The 23373-nt window shown below is 37.5% G+C and overlaps 1 protein-coding gene across 1 annotated transcript in view; it reads right to left on the bottom strand.

Annotated features, from left to right (window-relative positions):
- Positions 1-23373, bottom strand: part of LOC139734221 (protein fantom-like) — a 49436-nt gene that overhangs the window by 25836 nt on the left and 227 nt on the right. Inside the window, exons 2-18 of the mRNA XM_071645023.1 lie at positions 22751-22892; positions 21917-22100; positions 20789-20869; positions 20048-20112; positions 19272-19361; positions 18168-18240; positions 16619-16689; positions 13792-13803; positions 10183-10288; positions 8831-8977; positions 8169-8242; positions 6402-6541; positions 5531-5688; positions 4216-4282; positions 2941-3161; positions 1774-1842; positions 681-761 (exon numbers count right to left, since the gene is read on the bottom strand). Coding sequence (XP_071501124.1) covers positions 681-761; positions 1774-1842; positions 2941-3161; positions 4216-4282; positions 5531-5688; positions 6402-6541; positions 8169-8242; positions 8831-8977; positions 10183-10288; positions 13792-13803; positions 16619-16689; positions 18168-18240; positions 19272-19361; positions 20048-20112; positions 20789-20869; positions 21917-22100; positions 22751-22892 — 1781 coding nt within the window. The remainder of the gene's footprint in view (positions 1-680; positions 762-1773; positions 1843-2940; positions 3162-4215; positions 4283-5530; positions 5689-6401; positions 6542-8168; positions 8243-8830; positions 8978-10182; positions 10289-13791; positions 13804-16618; positions 16690-18167; positions 18241-19271; positions 19362-20047; positions 20113-20788; positions 20870-21916; positions 22101-22750; positions 22893-23373) is intronic.

Genomic DNA, 23373 nt, shown 5'->3' with positions numbered 1-23373 from the left:
CATTCACAATTTGTCCTGAGCCTAGAAAACTTTATGGCATCTTGGCAGTGGTCTTAAAACTATATAGAATTAATTGGCAACCACAAGGGCATTGGCACGATGTCTTTGGGTCTGGATCTCATCTGACAATGCAATTATATCACAAATGAAGAGGACCTGACAATAACAGAATTGATAACATGGTTATTTTTATTTTATTTTATCTTCTATTTTATTAAAACATATCTATTCAGAATTTCTTTATCAGCATGAGCTGTTTTTCATCAAGGTCCTGAGGTGAAACATAAAAATTCAGACAAAAATTAAGTCATTACAAACAAATTGTCATCAGTATACAAATCGAAATCAGCTGCAGTAATTGAAATAACAAATCAAATAGAGAGTTAATTATGAACAGAATAAAATTCATATCTTCAGATTTGTTTAACAAGTCATTCAATGAAAAGACTTAAGAGAAAGACAAAGAAAGAATCTCAATATAGCATCAGAAAACATTTTGGCATGAATGCTGAGGCAATGATGGTTGTACTCATAAAGGGTCGCCTCTATATAGTATAAACACTGCTCTTCCAAAGGGCTTTGTCATAATCAAGAATTGATAAGAGACTTTGTTACTCAGATTAGAATCATTTGCACTTGTGACATGAATAAAAAATATATAATTGTGAGAGACTGCTTACCCGCTCAATGTGTATCTCCATGAGATTCTGGCCTCGCTCCAACTTGATGCTCTCATCAACCTCCTCCACATCATCCTCCTCCTAAAAACATACAGACACACAAACAGACATTGTCACTACGCTGGACTCTTGGCAAGGCAGGACAAAGGCCTGCTCAGACTGAGACAGACTTAGGCAGGAGCTACTCACAATTCCAATTGCCACGGCAACAAATAGCACTTTTTTTTTTTTCAAGTTACATAATGAATGCAATAAATTAATAGACATCAGTTTATTGAGTTGAGAAGTACATCTTCCTCATAGAAACATTCTTGCTACAGCAGCAAGCGTTTTTTTTTTTTTTTTTTTCATAACCTCTTGAACTCTTTACCACAAATCCGACTGAGATGTCCTTGGGCAGTAATTTTGTGGATTGTCAACTTAGACATGATAGTCACAGCAAAGAGCAAAGTATTTGATGCATTGTGGGTAACGACAAAACAAATCACCCATACAAATGGTATAACCACATTCTCTCACATAAAATTTAGGAGTCGCAATGACTATCTGACTACAGAATGTAAGATCTGAGAGAGTCCATAATCACAGTGAATTTGCCAATCTGCCCAGCAATCATCACTCAGGCTGTGAAATTTATGCAATGCCCACTTTCTCAGGGCTACACACCAAGGAGGAAACACATATGGGTGAGCCCACATCTGGAATGACTTCATGCAGATTGTTCAATATATCACTGCTTACCAACAGACAAGATATTATTTCTCATTTCTCCCACAATATCTAGCATAAATGTACTCAGAAAGTATCCAGTAAGACTAAAAAAAAGAAAAAAGAAAATATCAATAACTGAGCAGACCTCCCAACCTTTCTGACTGAAAAATAGGGATGATTTGGCTAAAAGGTAGGAAAGAAAGAGCAGTTCCCATTTGTGTGTAGTAAAATTTTCCAGAAAAATAGGAAACTCCTGTTGAAATAAGAGCTTGGAATGGTCAAAATTCAGATTTTTTCCTCCAAATTCATTATGGTTGGGAGGTCTGACTAAGGCAAGTTGTGACACAAGCTCTGTGAAATGATAACAGGACATAAAACTTACCGGTGCGACGTCTGCCACTTTGAACTGCTTCGTACCATAAGCAATATCCTTCATCTGTCTCTCCAGTTTCTGGGGTGAGAGAGGGAGTAAGACATATCATTTCAAACATGGAGCACATACTTGCCTGTGGCTTTCACATGTTAAACAGAAAAATATTACTGCAAATAGGATGTTAAGTGGATTTTACTGTGCTGTTAACCATCATTTGACCTGTTTATATCTTTGCTAGTGCAGTAAGCAAGCTGGTTGGTATCATATCATGAATTATTGTTGCAGCCAAGTGTGCACATGATGTCGTGATTGAGTGCCAGTGTACCTTTAAGTAAATACTGTGCATCACATATTACAAGAATATTATTGGGAGTCTGTGGAAATCCTTTTACTCCCACAGTTTCAAATTCTCTTGTTCTTGCAGTTGACTGTTTTGAAAGTTGCTACAGTGCTGTTATAGCAAGCAAGGGTTATGGTCCATGTCCATTACCCTTACCTACTTTCATCTGCCTGTTGCTGGCATTTAGCCAGTGAATAGAGCTCAAAGACCTACGGTGTGCATGTCAGGGCCGGCGCAGCCGTGGGGGCCGCGGGGGCTCGGGCCCCCACACTTTTTGTGCACCATACAAAGGAATACATGAGGTGTCATCACTTTGGGCCCCCACACTTTTTTCAACCCGGAAGTACGTAAGTGGCACTAAAATAGAAATAGATAGAGATCTTGAAGTATGGCGGCGGTAAGGTTATGTGTTTTCTCTGAAGACCTTTTTTTTTTTATAACACCCGGAAATGGGAGGGGAGAGAATGAGCTGAGGACCCTTTTTTTTTCCTTGTCAGCTGAAGAAACCTGGAAGTGGACAGGGAGAGATGAGCTGAGGACCTTTTTTTTTTGGTCTGCTAGTTAGCTCAAGAAACCCGGAAGTGGGCCCCCACACTTTTGAAAACACTGCGCCCGCCCTGCATGTGGCCAACATAATTATGATCATCCTACATCTTAACTCTTTTTCCCTGGCATGTTGCAGGAGAGTGCAGACAAACATTTTATCCTACAGGAAGTGATAACCTCATGCCAATTTTGATTTTTGTTTGTTTGTTGTTGTTTCTGTCATAGTCTATACAAGGCTAGCATGCTGCATACTGCCCTCTTGAGTCCACTTGTAGCTTTGGCCCACTAACCTTGATCCTTGCCGCCCGTATGTCCAGGAGCTGGGCGTACTCGTCGAGCTTCGTCTCATACTCCTGCTTGTACTCCTCCAGCCTCGTGCTGGCGCTCTCCACTTCCTGCTTGTAGTCCCGGTTGATCTTGTTCTGGAGGAGCAACATGTTGCGCGTCTTCTCCAGTTCGTTCACCGTCTCTGCGTGCTCCGCCTGCAAGGAGCTGATCTGCATCTTCAGGTCTGGAAAGAAAAAAAATAAAACAAACAAGGTGATGAGAATGATGATGACGATAACTATAACAATGACGATGACAGAAATGACAGACAACTCCAATAAGATGATGATGATGATGACGATGATGATGATAGTGATGACACTGATGTAAAACACACTGTCTTTATGGTGAGATTGACAACAATAGACAAGTGTTGCTCTAACAAATGCTATGAAAATAATATTTTTCTGAAGCTAATAACAATCATAGTGATAATGATAATATTCAAATTTAGCATTCCTTGACAGAAATTCAACCTGTTCTCTACAAAATTCTGCAATCCTTGTAGACTTAACAAAGTACTGTAAAAGCTGTTATTTTCATGCAGGTTTAATTTTCATGCATTTTGCAAATTGCTGCTGGGTCACAAATTTAACAACATGCAAAAATATTGCCACGAACGGTGACATGGCGGAGTTAGCAATTACATCGAGAAAACGTGAAAACAATATCTTGCGAAAATGTCTACGACCTCCTCATTTGCGAAAGCATCTGTATGTGAAAATAACAGCTTTTACAGTATCCACTAAGTTTCCCTGGGCTATGGGTTGATAGCAATTTGGATGAACAGTGCCCATATAGGTATCGTATGCATCATTACATGTAGAGACCAACATTAATCGTGTAAATGATGCATTGCTGAAAATTCAAGAATTCAACATATTTTCATTTTTCCAGCATATTGAAAGAGTACCTGACTTTATACCTCCTTCAGAAGGCAAGTGCTCTTTCATTATATACTAGAAACATGAAACTAAGTTGAACTCTCTTTATACTTTCATTTATATCATAGTCCTACTGTGACAGCACAGATTGTTGCATAGTCTTCTTAATATCCAGCTATTACAGCACATGGATGTGACCAAAACTTTCAACATTCACAACTTTTTTGAACAGACTGCCCAGTTTTCTTCAACTGACATGTATCACTAATATTTCTGCTTTCACTGAATCCTTGTGTATATTTGGACTTAATTCCCCCATAAAAGCAGAGATGACAAACAATATCACCTACTCACCATTATTGGCTGTGTCATCAACTTTCTCCAAGAATACTAAGTCTTGATCGTTCCTTTCTTTCCTTTTCTGTGATGAAAAAAAGAGTAAATACAACTTACTGCAATACAAATATTGCAAAGAAATTCCTTCATGGTATTCCAAAGATGATATTTGCATCTATAATCTTGTGATGACGCATACAAATAGGTAACACTGTCATAATACTTTATTTGCACATGAAATTGCGACCAATAACACTTTTATGATACAGAGGAATTTCAGTTGAATTGAAAGATAGTCTGAAAAGAAGGAGTACAGTTTTCTTAGCACAACAATGCAAATTTGATCAAAATCAGACAAAAAATACAGAATTTATGACATTTTGAAGTTTTGCTGCTTTGTCAATAAACTATTCTAAAATGGTCACTATGAACATGCAAATAGTGAAGTGATGATGTCACCCCTCACAACTTGTAAACAAAATTTTGAAATTTCCAGTATTTCATTCAAAGGCAATTACACCCATGTCTCAAATCCTGATACATGTATATCTAACTGCTCATTATTCTGAAGTTATAAGGCCAGGAATACCCTTCATGTTTTACACTTTAAAGACAGAAACGTTGAATTTTCATTCTTTCTTCTTTTTGTACACAATAAATTGAAAATTGTGAGGTGATGACATCCCACTCATTTGCATACTCGTATCAATTGTATGAGAGCTGTTCAGCCAAAATCAGCGAAATTTCATGATTTCATTAATTCCCTAATTTTTATCCAATTTTTATCAGATTTTTACCGTTGTACTTGTAAGATTTCACTCTTCTTTATATAAGATTAACATATAACTGGACAGGCATTCTTTCAAATTCAAAAAGATTTTTTTTCTGTCCAGTTACAGCAAGTTTTTTTTTCTCCATTTCAATGTTGCTTTGGTTCCATTTACTGAAGTCAAGTGGAGCACGGATTGGCATATTCACTTCAGTCCCACATCACAGGTACAGTCAGGACATATCTTATCTCTTTATGACTGACCGCCCACAGTACTATCTCCACATGAGAACATTCCCTGGTTTTGAGATCCCGCACACTTATGTTTGAGATGCCCACAAAGATCCATAGAGGGTCCAGAGACTGTAACTTGGCAACACATAATAACAACAGTTAGAAGAGCGTTGGCTTTAACCCATTGAGGACGAGTTCCGAGTATACTCGAGCAAGCGTCTATGGGAAATGCGTATTTCAGCAAAATCACACTGTCCTCAATGGATTAAACAAATGAAGGAATCAGAACAGGTAATCATGGTGTGATGCCGAGCTTTGTGGCCTGTCTACCTTCACAAGGACGAGGGCCTCCTCCATCTCCTGCCAGTCGACGGCGCTCTCCTTGGTGAAGAAGCGCATCTTCTCCTGTAGTTCCTCCAGCTGCTGGCGGACGGCGTAGTACTTGACCTGCATCTCTCGGTTCTCTTTCTGCAGCTTCTCATATTGCTCTGGGCGCGGCGCAGACACAAAGAAAAACAGTCAAACAAACAAACACACACAAAAACATTAAATTCTGGTACCATCATCGGCTCTGACAGCTAACAATGCTTGATGGAGTGCAGTGATGTGGATTCTACGCAAACAACTGGGATTGAGACAAAATGCGACACAGCTACTTCTCATCCTGCCTACTTTTATGTGCAACATTTGCCATTCATTGATGGTCTCAAAAACACACAACAGATATGGCTTTGCTCACACCTCCCTCCTCCTCTAAAAGCACACTCCCTCAACTAGATAATGTCATGCCATAGAATACAAGGTTGAATTTCTTATTTGTCACGCATTTTTCCAAAAGCATGGTAAACAGTATTTTGTGCTGTTGTTGTTTTCCTCTCTCAGACATTTCGATTTTGACCAGTTATCATTATAGTTACTGTGTATATTATGTATATTGTTTTTGTTTGCTTTGTAAATTATTGACAAGGTACAAGAACTCGTGCTTTTATTACTTTTGTAGTAATATATATATATATATATATATATATATATATATCAAAATTATGAAATACAATAAAATTGAATTGAATTAAAAACATGGTAGCAATCAAATCGTATAATACATGGCGTATATTGAGAATCCAAATTACATAGAATTAGGTTTACTGAAAACAAATGAACAAAAAAGCGTTACTTCACAAGAGGTAGATGGTGCAGTTACCTCTCTCCTCGTTAAGTTTGTCTAGCAGTGTGTTCTTGTCATTGAGATCTCCCTTCAGCGTCGCCTCCAGCTGGGCTATCTGGAGCTTGAGTTGCTTCTCGTTGGCTCGGTACTGGCGCTCCCTCTCGGCATCAAAGGCACTGAGGTGCAAAGCAAGCATCACAGACTTACACTTCAACATATTAGGGAGCTTTAGATTTTGACGCGAGGACGTTCAGGGGGAAAAAAACATGTTCTGAGCATGCGCAGAAGCGTCTGTCAAGTCGATCTATTTTTAGCTTGCGTTGCCTGAGCTTTTCACTACGCATACTGGGCTATTTTTACGTCCGCACAGTTTGCAACGTAGACAACTACTTCATGCAGATTGCACCGATCATATGGGGGCGGTATTTTATTTTTTATACGTGGCATCCCAGCGTAATCTAAAGCTACTTTTCAACACGACGCAGGGGAGAGGAGAACATCCAGCGCACTCGTCGTCTCAAATGTCCGCGCGTCAAAATCTAAAGCTCCCTAATCTTTGCCCTAGTGGGAACATTAATGCGTCTACAGTATAAGTAAGAATTACACAGTGTGAATTCATCCTTGCACCTTGTATCCAATCCATACAATCACTCTCTTCAGCACGAAACCCATATCACGTTGGACCAGTAATGGGCATGGGACTGAGATATGGCACGAAATGGAGCAAGCAATGCAGTAAGAATAAGAAGAGTCAAACTAACTTTCGTGCATTAGACCCAGTAGTGTCATAGTAGTAATGATAGAGGAAAAAGTTGGAAGTATATTGGCGATGCTTCTCCGAGGTACAAATTGAATCTGAATCCTTTAACCCGTTTCCTACAGGAACCTGGTGGCCTTTGTATTAAGTCTATGGGGATTTCAGATTTAAGTAAGGACCAGGTTAAAATGTTCAACAGTGACAAGCACAAACATCATAAATGTTGATAACTCACTATGATGCATAAGCAATAGGAGTTCTAATAAATAATAGCAAATGTCCACACACAAAAAAATTACAACAGGACCCTCCGCAACGATAACTTTATAATTAAATAGTGACTCAATCTAAATACAATTTCAGGGAATGAAACTATAACTTATTATCTACATCTTACTGAAAACCCCATCCAATTTGCTTCAGTGGTCACAAAGAAATTAGGATCTTTGTAGAGCATGTCAGGAGTCCCTTCCCTCCAAGTTCTGTCCATTGTGTTCACACATTAATATGCACTTCCAAGAGCATCCAAGTGCTAAACTTGGAAGAAACAGACCCACAACATGCTTTACAACAATCCACATTTCTCTGTGACCACTTGATCAAATTGAATGGGGTTTTCTGCAAAATATAGGTAACACATTACATTTTTAGACCCCGAAATAACATTCAGATAGTTTAATCATATTGAAAGTTATCAGTGCGAAAATCCAATTGTATTCTTTTTTTTTTTCTTTTTTTTTGGGGGGGACATATTGTATATTAAATCTATCTTTGTGCAATTTAATCAAAACAGCAAAGGGGCAAATCACCTTGAATATAAGCATTGGTCTCCTTTCTGACTTCAGCTACATATATATCCGACACACATAGTAGTGAAGGAGGATACCAAAACTATCTTGTGAAAGAACAGTGAAAAGAAAGCATAAAGACCTGAAATGACATATTAATATGATACGAGTCAAAGCTTTCATTTCCTTTTAAAAAAAATACAGGCTTTGCAAAATTCACCACTGATATGTAAACTTCTGAATTCAGTGACGACTTACCTGTTTAAGAGCTTCTCGTTTGCTTCCCTAAGAATATCCTTTTCTTTCTCGACGTCGGTTAATCTTTCTTGGAGCTGTTTGGAGAAAAAAAAAAATTGATGCAAAATTATGAAATTAAAATCTGTGTATTTCTCCTAGTTTTGCATAGTGAATATCTCCATCATATTTGACTTGACTTCTATGAATAAAGTCAACTATTAAAGAGGAAAAAGAAAATTTCTTTAGACTTGGACTACTCTGCCAGGCATGGAATTTGAGTTAATAGGATGTTGCCTTTGACATAGCTAAAGCTAGGTTACATACATGTATCTAAAAATATCCGCATCACTAAACAGTGTTATGAACAAAAGGTCATTGACTGTGTGTCTGCAATAATAAAATATTTAGAAATAAACTTTTTTTTAACGTACATTGCAATTTCAACAAAGAAGAAACTGAAAATGTAAAAACTTATGATGGACTATGCACGACGAACAATACATGACAGACAATGAATAATGAATGATCGCAATAGCTTACTTGCGCCAGCAGTTCAGGTGAGCTAAAAATATATCCCACTTTGAAACTGAAACTAGGCAACAACAAGAAATGGTGAAATGGGTGAACCACGCACAGTTAGAGTGGATGGACTTTACATCAGCTAGGTAACATATGATACTCACCTCAGCAATGTTTCTCTGCAGTGTGGACCCCTGTTTCAGCTGAGTCTGTAGAGACAGTGCCCTCGCCTGCTCACCCTGGTACTTGTTGTTCAGCCCTTCGAGTTCGTCCATCACAGCATCGTAACTTTTCTTCAACGTTGTCTGACTCTGTATGCACCAGAAACATATACAATTGACTTCAATGAACACGCAAACATGGCAACATTTCTAATTGGATTTGTGACCAAGCTCAACTATCCTTGAATTTTTCTGTTCTATGCTTACAGCTACCTCTACAACTCAGCCTAACTTCCCTCCATCACTGCCAAACACTGTATGCACCAGCAACATACAATGTATCGATTAACAAATATTATTATTGTAGTTTTAATAGTCGAACATGGCAAAATACTGCTAGATGTAATTCTGACCTTTGACGGAGTCTGGCTCCTTTAGAACTCTTTGATCAGTGCTTCAATCTCTGTAAAACTATATCCTTCCTTCCCTATGAAAGAAGAAATCCACTCTAAAAGTTGATCAATTTGAACAACATAAAAAAGAGAAAAAAAAATCCTGCAGTACAGTGCACAAGTGATCAAAAGTAGACAGAAAATAAGCAAGTTATGACATTTTCAAATTTCAAACTTTTTCGGAAAACACTTCTTGACCAGTCATTATGAATATTCAAATCAACAAGTTGATGATGTCATGTTCTAAAAATATCTTACTCATATCATTTACAGAAATGACAAAAATCTCCTATTTCAGCCGTATTATTATAAAACTTGCCTTAAAACCACCCAAAATAAAAAGAAGAAGAAATGTTAACACTGACATATTTTGGCATGGGAATATACTTTTACCTGTACCAGCTAAAAATAACAATTTTTTCATAATTTCATACAACATACATGGAAAAATGTGAGGGTATAACATCATCAACTTGCTCAATTGAATATTCATAAGGACTGGTCGAGAAATGTTTTCTGAGGAAATGTGAAATGTTAAAATGTCATGTATCTTTGTTATAGTTATTATCCCACTTTTGTCATTTTTGGAACGTTCTGTAGGGATTTTTTTTTCTTTCAGAGTTTATTCATTTTTGGGGTAGATTTCCTTCTTAGAATGTTGCTGACTCGGAGAGATCAAGCAATATATTTCACAATAAAACCTACTTATCAAAAAAACATGCAAACATGGCATATCTCTTCAATGTGGACTTGACCTTTAACCCTAATCACAGTTGACCCTGAATCTATTCAGTCAGATGATAAACAGCGAATCAAAGTTACCTTTCTGGTAGGTCATAATTATTGCAAATAATCATAATTAGGGTGTGGCTGGGAGACACACCCCTAAAAGTACAGGCTCACCTCCTGGAGGGTGGCATACTGGGCCTCGAGGGCGGCAAGCTTCTGAGACTTCTCCTTCACTTCTCTCTGCAGCTTTATCATGTCCACATTCTCCTGGATGTTGCTCCTGGGACGTGCCACAGAGGCAGCAAAGAGGGCAGCAGACAGATTACAAAAATGCATTAATGGTATGCTGTGGCTCTGGCTGTGGTCATTCAGGGTTACAGCTCATATCCAATGTTTACCACTACATACAAAAACTGAGTCAAAGGGACTATGATCCATTTTGCTCCATTTTCATCAATTTGTCAATAATCTTGTCATACAGGGGAAAACAAAAGCTATCCACTCCCCATCTTGATGAGACAATGAGGTAATATACTCTGTTTGTCGACCAATCATGACAATGAATGTTGACTCAATGAATCTTGAGTCAAGCACACAAGTAGACCAGTCTGTCAGAAGATGCTTCATACTTAACATGGCAATATACTGTAAAAGTGGAAATTTTTGTGGTGTTCAAATTTTAGTGCAGTTTGCACTACCAGAAACTGTAGTTGATGTCTTGATTCTGAGAAATTAAAAGCATGCGATCTTTTTCTTGCCCGGCAGAGCGTGAAAAATTGTTCGTGCGAAAATATCCACTTTTACAGTTATTGCAACTATCAGGTGGATACCAAAATAGACTGTGACGGAATCAATTTCCTCATTGACATTGCTCTTACAAGGCAACAATGCTCCGATAATGTCAAAAGCTCTCATGTTGAGCAAAATATATCAATACTCTGGAATGCTGTATGGCATCCTTTTCCCATACACAAGGAGATGTAAATGGGTTGTGAATGTTACATTTTTGGAGCTGATTTGTTGTTTGTTTATTGTGTTTTTTTTTTAGCTGCCTTGTGGAGGTGGAGGAGAATGCCGCTATGGAATTTTGCAAACGTCACACAGACAGACATCAAATGTTTTTGAAAAATCATTGGTGAAGAAAATTTAAATGAAAGGCAGAAAAAACAAACAAACAAACAAATGTGCCTCTACAAACACTACTATATGAAAATGTAAAAAAGAAAAGAAAAAAAGAAGACATTACTTATACACTTTTCAACATGCCATCTGCATGCTATTGTACAAAGAATTAAGAGGAAGCGGGGTTCAAGCAGACCTATTTACATGCTGAAAGTATCATATTTTCTCATTCAGAGGATAACATGTTTCGATCAGAGTAAATGTTCAGACATCTTTCATGCAAGCATTTCCTGGAAAAAGAAACAAACACACACTTAAAAAAATGTTTTCAAGCATACATCATGCAGTATCCACTTTCTTTTCTTTCCTTCTTTTTTTTCCCGCTCTATTCTTGCTTTGTTGGGGGCATGCAATCACAAAAGTACTGTACTGTTTATGTACATGTTGGCAGCATTAGTATACAATGTATGCTCTCCACGATTAAGAGTTTATTGGGATGGACTGTCCGGTTACACTTTTACTGCTGGAAGTAAAACTACTTGTTAACATGCAGCTGTATACACACATAGAGCTTCAGGCTAACTTTGTACAGGGATGAGATATCGAGGTGATTGGTCATCAGCTTTGTTACACCTTGTGCTTTTGGCACAAATACACACAAATGACATCTTGATAACGCATTTAACCCGGTGAGGACTAGTCCTGAGTATACTCGGGCAAGCATCTATGGGAAATGCGTGTTGTAGCAAAATCCAAACGTCCTCAATGGGTTAAAAACAAGGCCTTCCCTGCGCTCCATGAAGTGCCATGACCCCTAAAAAGTGAACACAACCACACAAACACACACTCAATGAAAAAAAAAAAAAAATCCCACAAACAAGCACACATAAATGTGCACTGCTAATATCCACATAAAACATTTCAGTACATGGCAGTTCCTTCCTGCACCACAATTTTTAAATCACGTAAAGAGTGCATATGTGTGTAGATTTGTCTAAAAGCGTGAGTAGATAACAGACATTCCTGCCAGGGCTAAAATTCGGATGATAACAATGAACAAAGTTATGTGACACCCTCTTCCATTCTCCCGCATGTATTTTATAATACCACTGTATTACCAGGAGCGTAGTGAATGTTTACACGTGGGTTAGTTTGTCCATGTCTGCCTCATACAATGTCTCACAACAATTTTTTTTTTCAGTATCCCAGTACGCTTGGTGCTCAGACTATCATGTACACCCACAGGGTGGTCAAACAGTGACAATTGCACTACAGGACAAGCACAGAACACAGGTACATTGACATTTTTACATTGTACAAGGATTACAAGAAGCTACGAAGAAGAGGTATTTGCCTTTACAGGGGAATTAATTTTGGCAGGCTTTCTTGTAACTCAACGCACAGGTGAGCAGCATGCAATCACAAATAAGATTTACAGTCTCATTTTTATGCAGCCCTGCAAATCTTGACTTGTAACAACTAGGAACCAGTTTTTAGTAATTATTAGTAGATATTTGGATAGATTTACTTTTATATGGAATGCAGTGTTTCATCAACAAAGTATTTCGCATGGTGAACTACGGAAGGCAATTAACATAGAAGTCTGAACTCTTTATATGGCTAGTAGTATTGATGTCACACAATCGTAAATGATAAAGCAATTAAGGTCTTTTCATAAGTACATTTCACGCAACTATAAACAGCAATTTCAAGATGCTGATGAGGATTTTTTTCTTCCTTTTTATTTAAGGAGAGAAATGATATAGGTTTGTCATTGCTCAAAAAAATATAAAATCAGAGCTGAATGACTAGTGAATTCACAAGTATAAAAATATTACGATAAGACCTGCCACAATAGACACATTCTCCATGCATATATCCACATTGCTTTTTTTTTTTTAAATTCAACACTTTATTTATAATAATAATAAAAAGTAAATCTTGGAAAGGAAATGAAAAACGAAAACAAGAGTGGTGGGACAAGCAACCAATTTTACCAGAACCCAAGAATATGATGTGCAAGATCCACCGCAGCATTAAAGGGACTGTACAGTACTGGTTGAGTTAGGGATTCATGTTTTGAACATTCCTAAGTGAGATAATGAAAAGCCTCTTATGAAATATGAAAGAACATGTAATTCTAAGAAGGATTCAACATTTATTTGATGAAAATTGGTTTTCAAATGGCTGAGATATCCAAAAAAGTGCTAATAATAAAAGGCGACATGCCACAACTTTATTAGGATCTCTTTGTTTCACCTTGATTTTGGATATCTCAGCCATTTCAAAACCGATTTTCATCGAATAAACTTTTGATACCCCTTAGAACTGCATGCTCTTTGACATCTCATAGAGTGGTTTCTGAATATCTCGCAAAACGTTAAAAGCTAAATCTTCATCTCGACCAGAACTGTACACACCCTTTAAGGCTGTACATGATTAGTATGACAGATGAGCCAGACTGAGACTTTAGAGCGATTTAATGGGTGCAGTCAGGGGTTGATGCAGCAAGAAGAGGGGTAATCCTCTGTCACCGTGCTCCATCCCATTACAACAAAGCGTGCTTCACGTTTAGGGAGTACCATTCAGATAGATAGCAATCATTCACACAGAGAAAATATTAAAGGATGGGGGGAAGAAATCAGAAATCGTCATACTTACTTGGCGGTGTGTCTGAAGGCATACATTCAATGCAGAAGGAACGACAGAATGCAATTAAAAGTTACAGTTTGATTCAAAGGGGAAGAATCCATGCAAAACACATTAAAGAGAAACAAGCAGAAAAACATAGAGAAAGAGATCTGACAGAGATCCAGACAAATTAAACAACTGGAGAGGAGCAAATTTAACAGGAGGATAAGCTTATGAGACATTGGAGAAGAGGAAACTGCAGCTGAGGAAAAATAAGTCAGAGGCAGAAATATATGCAGAGAGTGAAATAGCCTGTAGAGACAAAGACAGAGATAGACAGACAGATAGACAGACAGACAGACAGACAGACAGACAGACAGAGACTGAAAGAGAGACAGACTGACTGAGTGATTGACAAGAGAGGACAGAAATGGAATAGAACCACAAAATCAATGGAAAAAGATATAAAGAGGGAGAGATTGCAGAAGAAGAGGGCATGGAAAATGGTCTAGACACAGGATAGTAATTTAACTTTCATCAAAAGGAAAGCAAACAACAACTTCGAAACTTCACTCTATCTTACAGCCAAAAAAAAAAAAGAAAGAAGATTATTCTGTCTGCCAAGAATACAAATCATCGCAGGTTATGATCGTGTTCTGTCAGTTCACAACACATCATATCATTCAAGTGTGAAATTGCTTTGGCGTACATCAAGAGGTCGGACCACTGCCTGCTGTAAGTCAAATTTGGCTTCTCTACAGAGAACCTCGAGGGTGTTCAACCCTGCACAAGGTTTTGGCGTATCACTCACAAAGAATGTCTTCATTATTCTACAATATACTCAGAGAAGACTTCATTCAGCACAAATGTTAATTGAAAGCACAGGTTTTGACAAAATAATGATAATGACTGATAATAATATCTTCATTTCTATGTAAGAATTTACATAACACAAGGCTATTAGGAAGAATTTGGACAAAACTTGTCATATGACTAATTTCCAAGTTCAGCAATCAACAAAAATCATTATCATAGGTCCACACCTATACAAAACAACAACAAATACATAATGTAGTCCTAACTACTAGTATCTTTAGTTGGAGAAGCAGCTTTCAGACCATAATTGCATCCTAAAGTCAAAGGTTTGGTTGTTTTGGGATTGTTGTTGTTGTTGTTTTTTAATTGCAATTGGTCAACTCAGGGGTAATTTAACACTACATGAGGTTTTACACTCATAGCATAAAATCCACACCAGCACAAACACAAACTTGCAACATTTATCACCTAAGTTGTATCTCACTATAATGCAGCTGTAATACACTGTATGGCCTCTATATTTCTTACTGAAAAAATGTGGCATTTCAAATGTTGTACTGGGTTGAAGGTACTGTATACACAGTATATTTTGCAGTGTTTTCATTTCTGCACATTATGAAAGCCACCTGAAATTTATGAAATCAGCAACTTGAGAAAATATTGCCTCCTGTATGAGACACAAATGCATCAAATATCATCTCTATGGTAGAAAATAACTAATTTTTCTTCTGCAAACAGTGTAACATTTCTCATTCATCACTGTGGTTGTCTATTGGAAGTTCAAAGGCATTATTTACCATTTGCAGATGAAACTAAAACCAAGCTTTAGTGCTTAAAAACAACCAATGCAAAACTGTTAATCAGTACAATCAATGTTAGGTATTGTTAAATATAGGGAATGTGAACAGAAGTTATAATAGAATTGTTTCTAGAATAAACTGTCTACAGTTATGATTTATTGAGAAAATTAGCGATATCTACATATATCTTAGGCTTTATTGCAACGTTTTTATATGGTAGGATGTTTTGTGATACAACTAACCGACACATATGCATTAAATGTGATAACTCAAACATTTTTCAAATCACTGCCTCCAATGGTAAACAGTACCTTCAACCACTTGCAAAATAGTCATAAATCCCTATTTGTGAAATATTATCAACAAACTAACAAGTAGCTACCACCTCAAGTAGAGGAGCATCTCATGAGATTTTTTTTTGCAATTAACATCTCAGAATGAAAAGAAATCAATGGCAGAAATAGGGGAAGGGGGAGTAACATGACACTACGCATTAAACAGAGGCGCAGAGAGCAGAAACAATCATAATTCCATGAAATTCTACACTAAGTATTTACTACACAAAGATACTCTGCCTATTTTGAGATTTTTTACAGCTTATACACCAAAGGCACTGCAAAGTCACACAAAGCTATGCAAAAGCCCATTTATGTCAGTCCTTCAGAAGACCGAAACGACCCCTAATGAATTTTGCTTGTGCGAAGGCATATGATAGATTATTGCATTCACATAGTACAGTGCATAATGACTACCTCATCACCATGAATCGTTTCTGATTTGAAGGGGAAACTACCTGGAAGACTAATTATTGTCCTTTTCTCTTTGCTAACTGCAGATATGAGAAAAAGTCTTTGCATTTCCTGAAATTTCATGATCAGCACAAGAATCAAGCAAATTTTGTTTGATTTTTCATATCATTTTTTTTTTTTCATTTCACAGCACATACTACAGGAAGAACCTTGGTCCAGTATGATAAAGAATGGCAAATCTTAACTTCACAATATCATCAAATGTAAAATGAGTGACTATACTAGCAGTCAGCAATCATTTGTGCTTGGTGAGCTCCAAATCTCATTCCAAGGAGGCATACAAAAAAAGAAAAAGAAAAAGAAAAAAAGAGCTTTGCTGTGTACCGTAGTTGAAAACATCTCACGTCATAACACATGAGGCAACAATAAATATGCACATTATAAAAAAAAAATAATAAAAAATCACTCGCACGATTGATCTAGCATTCTGACCTTTGACCTGCTGACATTTGCTCTTTCAATCTCAAAAGCACTTCTTCATGGTCGAGCTCCTTGATTCTGATCTGCAAGTGACAGAGCATGGTTTGTATTATTAATATCATTTTTGAAAGTGTGGAAGGGAATCCTCTTTAAATTATTCAATGAAAATGACAGATGATAGTAGCAGCATCTAAATCAAATTTCAGGAAAGCAATATTCTGCATTTCAAAATCATATCGACTAATACTGGGTGAAGAAAATACATACAAAAATGTGCATTGCTTGGAAGCTCTGCAAGTGGTCCTACAGAAGAACTTCTCACAATATATGGGTATGACATACATGAGGCAAGTGAAATTACATATTAACAAAGATTTAGCAATTTAATTTTAGCTATTGCATCAAGCTTGACTGTTCTCACAGTACACAAATATTACACACTTCAACATACAAAAGTAATCAATGACTGGCACAACGCCACAGAATGGCAAAGATCACTATCCTATACCACCAACCATCTTAGAATAAACAATATTTTGAGTTTCAGTCTTGTAATTATCATCTTACATATTAAGTTTCCCCATGCCTTTCTATAGGTGTATATCTACAAGGAATTTAATGCATACACTCATTACCACGACCACACTATAGACTTCTCTGTCATTTTGAATACAGGAAAACTATCCCACTAACTGCACATAATATGCACATATATGTAAAATGGCTCTGTCATTACATTTTTTGGATCATATCATGTAATGCTTGCAAGATCAATTTTAGTGACCACAGAAGTTTTAGGTTGTTCATTCAATATTCCTACTATCACAGCTGGATTCAGGCACTTGTAAGTTTGTGACTAGAAAGCATGATAACTGTACTGGTATTGCATTAGATAACTGTCTCTTCTTTCAAAAATGAGATATATATCTCTTACAAGTATGTCTGGGGCTCAGTTCAAGACTACAATATATGCTTGACAGTAACTATGTGGGAATTCAACTGAAAATGACTTAAAAGTTCCCTGAAATACAAATGCACGTTGATTTGTGTTGATTTATGATATCCTCAACATCACTTTTGCGGTGAAACAAATATCTAGAAACATTCCATATATTTTTAAATAATTTTTCTTCAATTTTTCTTCAAATTACTTGGATATGCCCACAAAAAAATCCTTCCAAACCAATATTCCTGTTGTGATCTCATCTGTCAATCATTGTTAAAGTACCGATATGTTTAACAAAAGACATTGGAATGCACCTTCCCCTCGACTCAGCATAACTTGCATATTCCCTTGCCATGTCTTTTGTTAGTCACACTAATATCACAGAAACATGGAAGTTATGCAGATAACTCAGAATACAGTTACAAAACTCCCTTATCAACCTCTTCAAATGAAATACATTTCAGCGGTTCAAGCAAAATTGGTGTAGATATATACTGCTTTGTTGAACGAGCCTTGGGCAATCTCTCGCGATTGTCAGAACCAATCTTTTTAATTTTTCTTTTATAGGCAAGCACAAAACATATAGAGGACTGCTCTATTTGCATCATGTCTCACCTGTTCCTGAAGCATTTCTTTCTCCTGCTCCAAATATGATATCTGTTCTTGCATGTCTCCCAGGATTTCATTCCTATGAAGAAAAAGGGAGGATCGAGAGATTTTGTTTGAGTTTTTATCATAATGACAAGGGTTTTCAAAGTGTTTTTAATCATGGCAGAGTTCACTCCAAGTGACATTGACTACAAAATCAATGCCTTAAAATGGCCAATTACCCTTAAACTGGAGTACCACCAGTCTACAAACTGAGGAGTTTGCAGAGAGTATTTACCAAAGTGGACACAAAATGCACTACATACTATGACCCTGATCCTTGGAATCAAACTCTCACCCACAGAGGGCTAACTCCATCTCGTACACAGTTTCATGACATTTGCTCCTGCAACAACTGCTCCAATGAAATATCTGCATGCTATTAAAGCCAAACATGAATTATACCCACAAACATAACCCTAACCCTAATCCTAATCCTTACATCAAACTAAACCTAAAACCCTATCACAACCCTGTAACCCTATGTCTTTATAAGACCAAAGCAATTGTCTCAGGAGCAAATGTCGTGTCACCCTCAAGGGAAGCATCTCAGGCAGGTTGCCACATTCCAATGAATACATACTAATGTTTATGGTAGGTGCACACAATATATAGAACTTAATGTGAATTATTCATAGCATTTCTTTGAATAATATTTACATTTCCCACAAAGACACAAGGCCAACCTGTCATACTCATTGACATCAACATTCAATAAAATTTGACTTCCAGTATAGATTTTTTTAAAGGCAGTTAGCTATCCATTAATGAAAAGGATGATTTAGTATATATATATTTATATTCTAGGAAGCATCAATGTTCTATCAAAACAAGCAGCTGAAACTCACACAAAAATACTAAATCAGGACACAGCAAATATGAACTATCACGATGAAAGGAAAGCAAGAAAGACAAGCATATTATTCATAATACAAGCAAAATTTTTAGGGCAATGTCTTTTTTGATTACTTTTCATATTTACACTGGGGCTTTGATATTCAAGAATAAGGTTCTTTGAACTTTTCATTGCAGAAATACAAAGTGCAAGACAAACAAACGACAAGAACTCACAGTCTCTGGTTCTCTGCCCTGGCCTCCTCCAGCAGGCTGTGACCGTATCTCGGCAGTACGTCATTCCGCAGCGACCGTGGCGTGGCCGATCTGACGAAGCACAAGAACGGGCAGATCAAAAATCTAACAACTCCCCGAGATGATATGAAACTAGCATGAACCCAACACAGATGTATCTTTAATATGTGTTATGGTCCAGGTGGTGTAATCTCCACAATTCAAAGCCATTGAAGGTAAACATCCATTATGTTCATATCATGCTTTATTTGTCCTTTACACTCTCTCAAATGTTTCACTTTTGGTCATTTGAATTCTAACTTGTTACCAATGGTGACTTTCTTTTACCGTTTATGCCCTGCATGACAAATTGCTTGAATGTTTGCACACTAGCTCATAGAACGGAACCCCTGAACACCAGGCAGAAACATACGAAAACTCAAACGGGAATAAATAGACAGGTGACAAAATGAAGAAAAAAGAAAAAAAAAGAAGGCAAAATACATTCCGAAAATGAAGCTATGCATCATGTACACCCAATCCAAAGTCATCATACACCCTAATAAATTACCTTAAAAATTTTCAGTCTAAAAAATGTGGAGGATTGATAATAGTGCTACGTATCTGAATTCATATCAGACAGATGAGCCGGAGGTATCATGTTTTGTGCTCGGATCTCAGTCCATCTTTGTCCACCTATTGATGCACATGTAATTTTCTTAGTTTGGCACATGGTTTATCCATAATAGAGGTTGTGCCCATCTACGTACATAATTTACCTTGTTCTTTCTCCTTGAACTCTTAATCCTTTCCTCATGCTGTCTTGAGGAGGTTTTGGAATTCCCTTTTGAGGCAAGAAAGGAAAGAGTGAGAGAAAATAGTGAGGCATTGTCATAAAGAACATTAATAATTACTGTGATGGACATGGCATGAGATGAAGGAATCATTTGCTCATTGACAAACTTGTGTCTGTACTGTCATTTTAAATGATACAGAAAGGCAACAGAACGATTTGCTTCACACACAGACACACAGGCATACTACACTTTACCAGAGACTCCAACCCCAAGCACCTTCTGATCGGGAGATTCTCCCGCCTGAAACCCCTATCAAACGGGAGACTCCAATTTGATGTGCGCTTTGCGCACACCACGAGCGCAAAGCGCGAAGTTCCTTTCGGCCAGGGTCCAGGGCCCGCTTAAGGGCCCTGGAAGCTCGGTTCTAGATGCCCTCTCGTGCTATCTAAGGCTTATTTTTCAACAAACAATGATATTAAAGTAAGAAATCATTTCAAGCGGGAGACACAGAGCCAGGGCGAGAGAAATGAAATCTCAGGCGAGAAAACAGGAGATTTTTCAAAATTGGGCTTTCGGCGGGAGATCTCCCGTTGAAAACGGGAGAGTTGGAGTCTCTGCTTTACACTTTGGACAGACACTACTGCAATAGATTGCACAAAGGCAGAGAATCAAAGCTGCACTAAATTTGATACTGTGGTGTAATTCACCCTGCACACAACTCACTGTGTTGATTCTGGACTGAACATGGTTATACGGGGTTCTCCTCTGGTTTTGGGTGGCAAGCTGCTGCTTTGCAACCATGAGCTGTGAATGAGGAACAAATTAGACAGAAAGTAAGTGAATGCACTGGGTATTGAAAGCCCATCAAACCTATTCCAGTGACGGCATTCAAATTGACAACTAACTAGAAAATAAGAAAAAAAAATGGGGAACCAATATGATCCAAATAAATCTACTCAGGGTCCATATAGATAAGTACTTTGCAGTCAAAGAAAATACATCATGAGTTTGATTAAAAGCCTACATGTAGATGGAGGTGGGGTCTGATATCAAGCCTTTCAGATTGCTGGCAGAGACACACCCATTCCTCTGAGCCTGTACTCCTGGTTTATCAAAGTTTTTTTACTAATGACATAACCCTGGAATCTTGGAATTACCACAATGATATTCAATAAGTACTGCATTCAGAAAAGGTTTTTACAAATCATATGAGAGGAATCAACATTGTGTATGTCAGAAAACAAACAAGCAAACAAAACAGATAGGGAACCAACCTTGCTTCAAAATCACACAATATCTTGATAATTAATAGAAAATCAAGATAATTATGAATCATTCACAATGCACATTTCCAGATCAGGCCATATTAATGGGGCTCCTGGGAAACTGAGATGAGTCAGTGATTCTGTGTCATATGATACAGTCTTTTTCTTGCCGACATCTTACAAAGAAAATTAGCATTCTAATACAAAATTCAATTCCATTCTGCTGATAAGGCAGTACAGCTTTGCATAGATTCCTTATTAATGTTGCATGTACTGAACTTCCTGTACATGGAACAGAAAATATTTTAAAACATATATTTTCCATTTTCCATTTTTGGACAATAAATAAATGAAATGAAATGAAATTAACCACATCATAGTTGCATTTATGTGTCTATGACCAAGTACTCTGAGAAACTGCAAAACATTTTCATATTCTGTTTCCCCATGATTCTTCTTAGTGACTTCACTGAAACTTTTAATATCTTAATAACTCACTTCATTCATTATGATATCAAACAGTGGAATTTCTCTTTCTTATAGAATGTAAGACAGTGATGTACTCCGGCCACGATGCCTGGCTCACCTTGTTCTTGAGGGCATCATTCTGTTTCTCCAGTTCTCTGATAAGCTGCTGCTTTTCCTCCAGCATCTCCTCCATCTCAAGATCCCGTCCTCCTTTCCTCCTCACCCCTGCCCCGCCCGCAACACCAGCATCAGCATCCTTCTTCTTGTTGTCGTGCACCAGCCGCAGCAGTTTGGTGGCCATTCTGATAACGAGTATGTCAAATTCCACATGCACCATGATCTTTTACATTTTCATTTTTTTTTACAAGGACTACAGCTTTGTCAGTATAAAGCATCTTGCTGGCTGGTAGCAATTATTTTGCAAAATAGTTTCGAAGTACTAATACGAAGTACTGATACATTGATACATTCATATGTAGATGATAACATTGGGGCGGTTGACCAATACTACTCAATGTTAAAACTACACTTGGAAATCACAACAGTTATTTGCTGTGCCATATGTCTGGTGGCCCATTTCAAATGGGCCATCCATTTGCCACTAAAATCTTTAAATCTGAAAATTTGATGGCCCAAAATAAACAGAAACACAATAATCCATTTTGAATCCCAAGTGACTGATCAGGCCACCAAAAGATAGCCTATTTGGAAATTTAGTGGCCAGACATCAATCTGTAGTGGCCCTGGACCAGCTGGCCACCTCTAATGTTGAGGCCTGCTGAAGGCATTACCTAAAGTTACTCTCCGATTATCACGACAACAGAAGAAAAAAAAAACAACTCCTTGTACGTTCACAGTGAGAAATAAGATGACATGATCTAACATCAAAAAAATAAATAAAATGTCTCTCTAGCCACACTGGGGTAGAGACATTTGAAATGAATCATCTCACTTCTTGATCTTCTCTTCTTGCTTCCTGGCATGCCTCTTGAGGATGAGATTTTCATCATGGAGCCTCAAATATCGGTCCTCCAGTTCCTCTCGGCTAATCTTGGCCACCATCCTCCTTTGCTGTGCCCTTTTCTGTTCACTAACTGCACACAGAGCATAACAATGACAAATCATTTTCTTTTTGTTATACATTCAGTAATCATATTTTAGTGCCAAGAGTTCTGGGAATGTTATGCGTCCACCTCATGAATGGTGTACCCATTACTGAGTAATGCAAGATTATTCACCCCTCTGCCCCCTACTACACTGAGGATACGGTCAACAAAAACACTAGGTTTCCAGATCCCACCATGATAATTGATATGCCTACAAAGCAAATTTGAAAGAAATTTGGCTCAATGTGAGGCTGCAACGCAGGGCATGTAACAAATGTATGACACCATCAAATTCCAATTACCAGGAGATTTCCCTATCCCCAACTTGATTCTAATGTACAATGTAAAATCTCTGGTCTTTGATACATTGTTTCATTCATCCTGTAAATCTTACATGGAATGCACCATTCCTTCTTCTCCCTGTGAAAGTGACAAATTTTTCATGGTTGTTTAGATATCAAATTACAAG

The sequence above is a fragment of the Diadema antillarum genome, unplaced genomic scaffold (assembly GCF_040938485.1).
Source record: "Diadema antillarum isolate AM-2024a unplaced genomic scaffold, OU_Dant_1.0 seq00000513_RagTag, whole genome shotgun sequence".
In the NCBI taxonomy this organism is placed as follows: domain Eukaryota; kingdom Metazoa; phylum Echinodermata; class Echinoidea; order Diadematoida; family Diadematidae; genus Diadema; species Diadema antillarum.
This window is presented reverse-complemented; position numbering and strand designations above follow the sequence as displayed.